The sequence below is a fragment of the Antennarius striatus genome, chromosome 5 (assembly GCF_040054535.1).
Source record: "Antennarius striatus isolate MH-2024 chromosome 5, ASM4005453v1, whole genome shotgun sequence".
Classification (NCBI taxonomy): domain Eukaryota; kingdom Metazoa; phylum Chordata; class Actinopteri; order Lophiiformes; family Antennariidae; genus Antennarius; species Antennarius striatus.
This window is the reverse complement of record NC_090780.1, coordinates 14,081,210-14,091,096: the sequence shown is the minus strand read 5'-3', so window position 1 is coordinate 14,091,096 and position 9,887 is coordinate 14,081,210. Positions and strand designations below refer to the sequence as shown.

At 40.8% G+C, this 9,887-nt stretch overlaps 1 protein-coding gene across 2 annotated transcripts; it reads right to left on the bottom strand.

The window, feature by feature from the left end:
- Positions 1-3,370: 3,370 nt before the first annotated feature.
- Positions 3,371-9,452, bottom strand: LOC137595706 (MAP kinase-activated protein kinase 2-like). Of its 2 annotated transcripts, none has more exons than XM_068315945.1 (10): positions 8,791-9,452; positions 7,438-7,577; positions 5,981-6,045; positions 5,816-5,892; positions 5,606-5,732; positions 5,379-5,454; positions 5,163-5,287; positions 4,028-4,113; positions 3,860-3,940; positions 3,371-3,759 (listed from the first exon to the last, which is right to left on the bottom strand). In XM_068315945.1, exons 1-10 carry the CDS (start codon positions 9,052-9,054, stop codon positions 3,547-3,549), a joined length of 1,254 nt encoding a protein of 417 aa, XP_068172046.1. In that variant the 5' UTR covers positions 9,055-9,452; the 3' UTR covers positions 3,371-3,546. The 2 variants fall into 2 exon arrangements, with proteins under 2 accessions (XP_068172046.1, XP_068172045.1); XM_068315944.1 differs by having other exon boundaries at positions 5,816-5,895; positions 8,791-9,450.
- Between the last annotated feature and the right edge of the window lie 435 nt (positions 9,453-9,887).

The window sequence follows — 9,887 nt, the reverse complement described above, 5'->3', positions numbered from 1 at the left end:
ATGAGATCCGTTGAGTTTATTTTAGTTGCATGACTAACTACAACCCAATTCTGTTTCTGGCAGACCGATGTTGGGAATATGCCAACTGTGGATGGATTTGGGCAAAATTAGCTTTGGGACAGTGCCTGTTATCTGGCACCCTCTGAGGCCTGTTGACCTGTCACTACACAACTGCCGATGAGGGTTTTATCTGGGTGCAACCTGCAAAGAGAGCTCCGTCAAATCATTTACACCTTAACTTACAATCTCATGGGGCTGAGCAAGATAAAATCCAGGCCTGTGTGAGTTCACCGCTGGAGGACAACGATGTCACAGCTCTGAACTGGTCAGTCATGAACCCAGATTTGAATCTCACAAAAACTTGTGTAATTGACAGTAGCTAAATATTAATTAACATAGAGTGGTGCCTTCCCACAGGATGACATCAGGAGATTGTGCCAATCCATGAGAAGGTGAACTGGTGAAGTTATTCTGCTTTTTGTTCTGTCTTACGTTGAGAAGGTTACTGAGTTAATTAAGACAATTTTTAACAGTTCAATTCCAAAAGTGGGTATTTTTTTATTCTACACACTATCTAATCAAACGTTCAAATAAACACAGTGGTGTACCTTTGAATGTAAAGATTTGAAGACTTTTTGTGCATCATTGACCACATAAGCATCAGGTGGTGCCTGTAACTGCTTCTAAATCTCAGACAACAAAGGGGCCCCAGAAGCCTCTTATTTGCTGTGTCAGCTGGTCGTTGGTCATCACATAGGTGAAACATCAGTGAGGTGCATTCTGGATTACAATGTAATCTTGACCCTGAAGAGTAAAATGCAGTTCTAAATGTATTATTTATAGGTGAAAATCATCATAGAGGGCCCTGCAGCAACATTTGGCTGAAAGTCCTCATAACATGTTAATCCGAACAGGTTGAGGGTATAGGTAAAAAAACAACAACATTTTACATGTGTTGTGATTTGTTAATTTCTGTGCCATAAATGAAAATGTCAGTTTACTTTTACAGCAAGATGGTTCTGGGTTTAAATTCACAACTGAGGTCTTTCTGCCTTTCGATGTCCTGTCATTGTCTACATGGATTCACTTCTGTGTTCTGGCATCTGCCCACGATCCAAAAACATGGGTTATAGGTGAATTGCTATCACTAAATTGCATATTAGATGTGAAATTCTATGGGGGTTTTTTATCTGCAAATTTCTTAGGCCTTTGCGGATCAGTGATCTGTCTGGGGTTTACTCAGCTTTTCACCCAATGATAGCTGGGCTATGCACACTCAACTGCAACAACAGATTTCTCTGCCTCTGCCAGTTTCATGTGCAATGTTGAGGCCTACCTGCTTGTTTTAAGCAAACAATACAGCAAGTAATTCAAACATAAAACAGGAAGAAGGGAAGGGGAGTGAGGAAAATGGTTACGAGTTTGTATTATATTTACATGATGAAAAGTTTAGATACACCCATCAAGATAAGTCTATTGTCGTTCAAGGAAATGCTACAAGTGTTCCCATGTGAGCAACTGTACGTAGAGAAAAGGATTGCAGTTACCTCTGTGAATCTACAAAACATGCAGTCTGACATTCTAACCTAAATGTATATTTCTTTTTTAATGAAAAGACACTGTCTTTTTAATTTAATCTCCTAAAACTCTTAATGTTTTACCTTCATTTTCTTTATTATTGTACATTTACACTTCAAACAGCAGACACTGCAAACTGTAAACAGCAAAACCCTGACAGAAACAGATCTATGCATGAGTTCTCTCCTGATAGAGGTCACTGATAACATGAGAACAAGGCCTGTAAATAAGGGACGTAATGAGCTTAGATACCCTGTGATGAACTAGCACTTTACCCGGGGTGTATCCTGCCTCTCATCCATGGCCAGCTGAGATAGGCTCCAGCTGACCCATGACCCTAGAGTATAGAATAAAATAAAACTCAACATTATCTACGTGATCAGCTGACATGATTAATTTTATATACTCTATACTTATAATGTGCAAGGTTTCAGCAGGAAATATTGACTGTGGGTTGGACATATCATGGACTGTGGTAGGCCAGCACTTTCTGTCAAGGTTGTCACCAACACTACGACACGGGTAACTCTCCGGTAACCACCAATACTATCCTGTAGAGTCTTCTGAGGTCTGCCTGGATGTCTACTGCCTTCGACTTTGAGGCAGCACTATCTATGATTGAAGTGCTTTGCTGAATATGGCCAGACAGTGATCTGCCGAAGAGTTGATTCAAGGTCAATGAGACCAAGCCTCTCCCTCAGGACAGCTGCTCTTATGCTACTGTCTGGTCTTTCTTTGTAGATCCTCCAAGGACTCAAATATTAAAACAAGGTCATCCGAATATAATAACTCCCAGGGACAGCTAGTACAAAATCCCCTTGAGATGGCCTCTAAAACGATGATAAATAAGAGAGGACTAAGAATAGAGCCTTGTTGGACCCCATCTTTAATCACAAACTTTACTTCTGGTGTGAGTGTACATGGCTTGAAGTCTACCAACTACCCACTCAGGCAGATCAAGCTGACTCATAGCCTACCTCAACACTTCACGGGGAACACGGTGAAGAACGTTCTCATGATCCAAAAGCTTTTCAACTTTACCAAAGTATTTCTGTTGTATCTGGCGGACAACAAAGATTGCGTCACTTGTACTTGTTCCACTCACAAATCCAAACTGCAATTCATTGATAAGTTAAGTGTGAGACGTAATAAAAGCAGAGGTTGTACTGCTGTGTGATGAATTTTTAATGTCCTTCTATACTGCAGTCACATTTTATTTCCTATAATACTTTTATTAAGGTTCAAACCCATGGGTGAGTGAAGATTTTATGAGCTTATTTTCCTGAGTTTACTCAACTTATTGCAAAAAATAATTATCTTCTGGCCAAAAATAAATGAGTTATTGGTGAAGTGCAGGCAGCACAAAGGCCTTAGCAGAGGCTCTCAGAGGTAAATGTTTAAGGGTGGTATTAGACCAAACCTGGCAAGAGTGTATGGAGACCTGAGTGGAGAATAAAAATGGATTCCATTAAGTACCAGGAAATCCTAGACGACAGTATCTCTACCTCTGTGATGAAGCTGAAGCTGGTACCATTGGACAGTCCAAAATGACAATGACTTTAAATTGCACCAATGTTTAATTTTAGACAAAGTCATAAAACATTTGGAAGTGATCGTAAATCATTTGGTTTGAATCCTATATAAAATGTAGAAAACGAATGTTAAAGAAAGGAAGGTGTTCCTGTTTTGTACCAGAAAAAACTAGAGATGTTTGTTTATAAGGAGTTGATTCTCTCTGTATCAAACAAAGTGTACAGTAAGTTTCCTTTACAAACATCACAAAACACAGCTACAAACATAAAAAGAACAACTTTATTTCTTATTTTTGAGTTATTTTACAGATACAGAAAACAATTGAAGACACTTAGACTCTCAAGTGCAGTTTTACAAAGGGATAAAATGTAACAAACAATTAACATTACAATGAAGACATGCTCAGTCTGGATTTTCTAGTTTGGGTATTACTCTTCAAATAATCATTTTCGCATGCTCTTCAGAAAACGTGACTTCTCTGTGTCTGCTACACACCACTCCTTCACCATCTCCTCCGCTGCTAGCTCCTTGTGCCATTGGTCTTTTCCGTCTCTTGTTGAGCAGAGGGTTGTTGGACATGTCCAGGTCCTTGATCTTCACCTGGTCATAGTCAACACGCATGGTTGCCAGGGCGCTGGTCATTTCCTCCTGTTGGAAGCAGAAAACCATTCGAGGTGAAAATCGGTTGCTTTACTACCACCCTGTGGTCAGATTATAAAATTAAACAACTCAGTGAAGAGTGTCCCACCTTCACGTCATCCCACAACTCCTTGTCCTCTGTCAGAACTCGAGAGGTGTGGAGTGGGGTCGGAGGGACCACCATTGACTGCTGTGGTGTAAAATACATTCAAACTTTGTCAGCAGGGGCAAGAACGGACAGGGTTACAGACAAAGTGCTTCAAAGGTGGAAACTTACACTGATCCAGGGATGATTCACAAACTGTCCGATGGTCATTCGTTCATTGGGGTCAGTTTTCAGTAACTGAATGATGAGCTGTTTGGCTACAGGAAGACAAATAAAACAGTTAAAAAGTAAAAAACAATTAAATGGATATGAAAGGGGACCTTTGCTTTTGACATCCAGATATTCTACGACTTTTAGTGAAATAAATGCGATTGCAGTGCTACCAATATTTTAGAATAATAACATTTAATTAATTATATTTGTTTTAACTTCTCATTATATTGAAAACAAAATGAAAGTTGACAGATTTTTGGGTGCATCTTGATACACTTACACATGTACTGACCTTCACTTGTTTAGTCCACTGTGGGCAGTGGCAACAAGCTGGAACTACATACACTGAGCTTCTTTCTCCTCCTCATTCTTTTCTTCTTTACACATTCACATTCCATTAACAAACAATACTGACTTTGCTTCTCTCCTGGACGCTTTGTGCTTTCTTATCAATTAGGAGTTTATTGATGGTTGAAGATCTGGTGTTATTACATATTTATGATAGATGCAACCACTTTCAAATCTTGCAATTACAATAGCTGTAATTGTTAATTTCAGTGGACATGAGTGTGTGTCTCTCATTCTCACTCCCTTTCCCCCATCTCCATCTGTCTTTCTCCCTCTCAGGGCAGGCATATTGTTGCCCATCAGCAGAGCCGGGTCTGGTCTGCCTGATAAAAGGGCAATGACTTAACTGATGAGCAAAGATACTCCGTTGTGGAGCCTGCAGATGTTGAGCGACATCATCATCCAATTTTGTTTCTGTGTCACATTATGGATGGATTTTCAACACTTGTGAATCTACCTCTTTCTGGGAGAAATAAGCTCATATATTCAAACAGCCAACACATTCTCTCTTTGCTAACTTTGTTTTTACTTTGGTGCTGAACAGCTTGTGTTTAATTAGTTGGGTGTTTTATTTTGTTGCTGGAGGAGAACAAAAACCCACTTGTGACATGAAAGTGAAAGGTAGATTATGTAGTGGGATGAAAATCAAAACAATGTACTGAATGTCACCAAAATATTTTTTCATTGAAAATTAAGCTCAGGGAGGCTACAGTCACTATTTATGAATTCATACTCAAAGCCTGACCTTCTTCAGAAACTTCCACCCACTCGGGGTTGGGGAACTCATATTGTCCAAGCCTGATCCTCTGCTTCATGCCTGGTGAGATGGCTTGTCCTGTGTTTGAGTAGAACGGTGGAAACCCACACAGACTAGAACCAGAAGACCAGAACAGACCATTAACCTGGAACACCATAAAGTTTCTTTAGGTCAAATCCTTTTGCAGACACATATGATACTCACAGAATGTACATGATTACGCCCAAAGACCACATGTCACATGACTTATCATATTTCTCTGGGCCAAGCACTTCTGGGGCTGAATGAACAGACAGATACAGAAAACAGAAACACAAAGAAGTGGAAGTGCAGATAAAAGCAGGCTAACGTAAAGACCAACAACAACAACATGAGAGTGAATGACTGCCATCATGTCTAAGTACACATTTATAATGACTGTTCAAACTTACCAACATAATATGGAGTATAGCAGGGTGTTTGAAGGAGGTTTGTCAGCGTTGTCTCCTTAGCAAAGCCAAAATCTGTAAGTTTTAGTGTGGCGTTACTCTCCTTGGTGGTATAGAGCAGGTTTTCAGGCTGGAGAAGAGTGAATGGCCACGACAGATTTAAACAATGTGTTCAGATGGAAACTCTGATGATCTCTGACATGAACAACTTACCTTTATGTCCCTGTGAGCTATGTCCATGTTGTGAAGGTATGCTATAGCTGTGCCGATGTCATGCATGATCTCTGATGCTTCTGAATGGACAGACATGACACAGATATAAAAGTGTGCTTCACACAAAGGCAACCTGTGAATGTAGAGTTATTATCTCAAGCCCACCTCTCTCTGTGAAGGCCTGGTCGCCTCTGGCCTGAATGCGACTGAACAGCTCCCCTCCCTCCATACTGAGAGGAAATCAACAAAGAGATCAGAACTAGGACAGTGAGGGGACTCCTCACTGCGCATCACTTTAACCATGGTTCACAAAGCCAGTCAATGTGCCTCACAATTTACTGCTCAGATGAGCCAAGTCAAATTGGGCCATAGCAGACTCAGATGAACAAAACTGAATGGACGTGTCAGATGGAAAATCCAAAGCCAAATGCTTAACTTATTAATTCTTCCATTTTCTTCAAGACCAGATGATCATAATTGTCTCGTCTTTACTCAGTTATCTGAAATACATGCTGTGGGTTATGCTGGGGCCTACACCAGCTGGCTGTTGGTGAGAGATGGGGTACGTCCTGGATGAATCACCAGCTCATTGCAGAGCTGCACATAGACAAACTATTATTCGTGCTCCCTTCTATGTGTACAGATAATTTTGTGTATCTAATTCACCTAAGCTGCATGTTTTTGGATGTGGGAGGAAGCCGGAGAACAAGGAGAGACCCCATGCAGACACGGTGGAGTAATCGGTTGGATGGGGGGGCGGGGGTGACTTCTCACTGTGAGGCAACAGCACAACCCACTACACCACTGTGCCGCCCAACTTAAGAAATATTGAAGGATAATTTAAACATATTAAATGTAAATAATATAAAATTCTTTTCAATGCCACAGACTGAGTTAGCTGAGTTTAAGACATTACATATCAAAATGACTATGAAATGACTATACTACTATAATGTAGTAGTGCAAACTATTTCCATACTACAGCAAACTTTACTTCCTATCAATCGTCATGTTGACCAGGTGTGCAGTGCCATCAAGTTATTCAAGCCACATCAATGCATTAATAGTTAATGATGCAAATGAATCCTGTCAAGACGATACCGCGGTGAACAAACAGGAAAAGAACACTTTCAGTGGGTATTTGATTATCACCATCTGTCTGTCCGATGTTTTGTCAAACACCAAGTTTAATTTTTTGCTCAAGTTAAATATGGAAAGAACAAAATAAGAATGCATACGATGGTAAGGAGGATTGGAAATATAAACCCTACCCAAGGAATTTAAGATAAGATACAGGTGATGTAATTATGCAAGGTAGAAAAAGATTTCTGATATGTATTGGAAAAAGTGGCCAAACTTGAGAAATCTTCTTTTGAACCGGAAGTCAGCTGTGGGCAGAAATAACACTCCACTAGATATGATTTTAAACAGCGTGGTTCTGTGGCTGTTGAATTTTTCACATACTGTTTGGAGCAGCTTTAGGTCTGTTAGGACTTTAGGACTTGATCTCTTGCATAGACATAAAGTTGCATAACATTGCAGAAAACCACATATCAATTTTAGCTTAGATTTCTTTCTTTAACGGTCAAAGTAAGTGAATGACAGCTGCCCCCTATGCTCACCACTCCATTACGACAAGGAGACATGTCTTCCCCTGGTGCATGTTCTCATATAAACTGAGAATTCGGACGATGTGTGGACCTCCAGACGCTCGCCAGTGCAGCTCCACCTCCCGTCTGGCTTTTGGAGTGTCAAACAGGATCTGCTCCACAGCACAAAAACATTTAAATGCGTCTGTTTTATAGTTGACAGAAAGAAAGGTGTTATATCTGCATTAATATCCCCTATAAGACATCAATAAATGCATGCATTATTCTAAGGACGCTCAATGTCTTAATTGTGACTACTGAAGCTATTAATCAGCAGCAAATCAACATTTCAAGCAGATAATAAAAGCTTCAGACTACATTTGGCATTATGCTTAATTTGAAAAGACATTGTTGTGGCTGTGGTATCACAGTCAGTGGAGGGGATCATATTTTCTAGACATACTGACACCAAGCCAAATGCTGGTGGACACTGTGGTCAAATGGCTCAGCAAAATTCCACTTTCGTAAAGGCAGTATTTCAGCGAATGACAAACAAGAGGCTCCATTTCCAGTTTGGGTTTCCTGTAGGTTTTGCATGCTACCAACCTACAGCTGTCGACTGAATTTTTACCCCTGAGCTTCTGAGAATTTACATTTCTCAAGATGACCGTTAAACTCACTGTTTACATTAAACCGTATGCTTTATTCATGAATGATGTATGCTTTATGTTGAGAAGACTACAGTTATGTCAGACGAGGTCATGAAGTATTAACAGTGTTCAACAGCAGCGGACACTGTGTGGAATCCACTGTCAGCATGACAGTAAATTTGTTTTCAGGTATCTATGGTATGTTTTCACAGTTGAGTTCAAATTTTATTTGTGTCCTTCAAATATCAAAAACGTCACCTTTCTGGACAAATGTGTAGAATATCTGCATCAATATCAAGGACTTTGGACCTCGATTAGCACTTTTCAGGCCTGAAGTAAATTGTTGCTTTGGCATGCTGTCTGAAATTACCTGATGTTACATTCATCTTTGAATTCACCCTACAAGATACCACAAAATACAGATCGCCAGCAGTGCAACTAGACCCATTTTACTAGGGCAGAGTCCTCACTATTGATATTGACAGTAATGATTTTGTGTGCGACCACAGAAGGTCATATTTCAGTTTCAGCAAGTTATTATTTGGCGCACAATAATGACGTCTTGATTATATTATTATAATAATGATTTCATATGAACAACAGGAAATCAAGACTGGAATATTCATTGGCGTAATGGTGGCTTTTGCCCCGGAGGAGAGTTCCGTTTAGCATCGCCCCTGGAGCTCCCATCACGGAGGAACCGGAGGACTGTTTACATCACGAAGCAAACACACACCTTGAGGGCACATTTCTCTCCTGTTTTCTTGCAATAACACTCCAGCACTTTGCCACTTAATCCCAGACCGAGAACCTGAGCTGTGACTTTATAGTCATCTGTCACCGCATGTCTCCTGAACTCCACTGTGGAGTAAGCTGGAGGTGGGGGGTCGTGAGGATCGCTGGCCACGCTGCACCCCTGGCCGTCGGTGCCACTGTGGAGCGCTGCTGCGCTCTGCGCCGCGTCTGGATTAACGGACTGCCCCTCCTGGTTATGATGCATTTTTTTCCCCTGTAAAAGCCAACAATGATGTGGAGTAAATCACATCATATCTTTGTCATGGATCCTGTTATCCTGCTTCATCCGCGTACGTCCAGAGGACACAACAGAACATTTTCAAATTCTGTTGGGATGAAATGAGTTATGCAATCTGTGAATCCTCCTTGGAATACAGAAAAGGGCGGCGGTCTGAAACAGCACCGTTATAGTGGAAACAAAAAATGAAAAAGAGTCAGATTGGATGACTTGATGTATGTGACCTTTGAGTGCTACAAAATACAATAAATAACTGAGAGGAAGGAAAAGGCTAAATTGTCCGGTACTCCCGTGTGGTGCGCTGACGGCGGTCCGCCTCGTCCTGCAGGCAACACCAATTTCTCCGGTTCTCCACCGTCGGGGCGGGTCAGTCCCGAATCATGTTCTTAAAGGGACCAACGCGTAAAGACGCACGGCGGAGACCAGAAGATGGATCTTGTGACAGGTTGTGACACTCACTTCACATAGTAAATCTTTTTGTGATGGAGATAAAGACGAAAATATTTGCAGCTGAAGACAGAAGGACGTTGCTTTTTTTTTAATAGAACTGCATTGTAGTAAATCTGTGAACTCTGAAAACTATTCTGTCATAGTAGTAACATACAGTCACTACAGCAATTTAAGAAAAAGTTGTTAACAGGTAATGGCATATATGGTACATTTGACAATAAAGTTGACTATGACTGTGACTATGAGTAGCACAGCAGGATGGGAAGATGAATGAAGTGTAGGGACTGAACGTTGTAAAACTACAACCTGCTCATCTTTTTGTCCCATTATATCCAGCACAGCTCCGATAG

What these genes read in the sequence shown, in the direction of transcription:
- LOC137595706 (XM_068315944.1), bottom strand. Translation starts at nt 9,054, where the DNA reads ATGCATCATAACCAGGAGGGGCAGTCCGTTAATCCAGACGCGGCGCAG. An exon ending in CCAGGCCTTCACAGAGAGAG is followed by an intron (nt 5,896 to 5,980) that starts GTGGGCTTGAGA and finishes CTGTCCATTCAG; the next exon opens with AAGCATCAGAGATCATGCAT. An exon ending in GGTGGAAGTTTCTGAAGAAG is followed by an intron (nt 4,114 to 5,162) that starts GTCAGGCTTTGA and finishes GTCTTCCTGTAG; the next exon opens with CCAAACAGCTCATCATTCAG.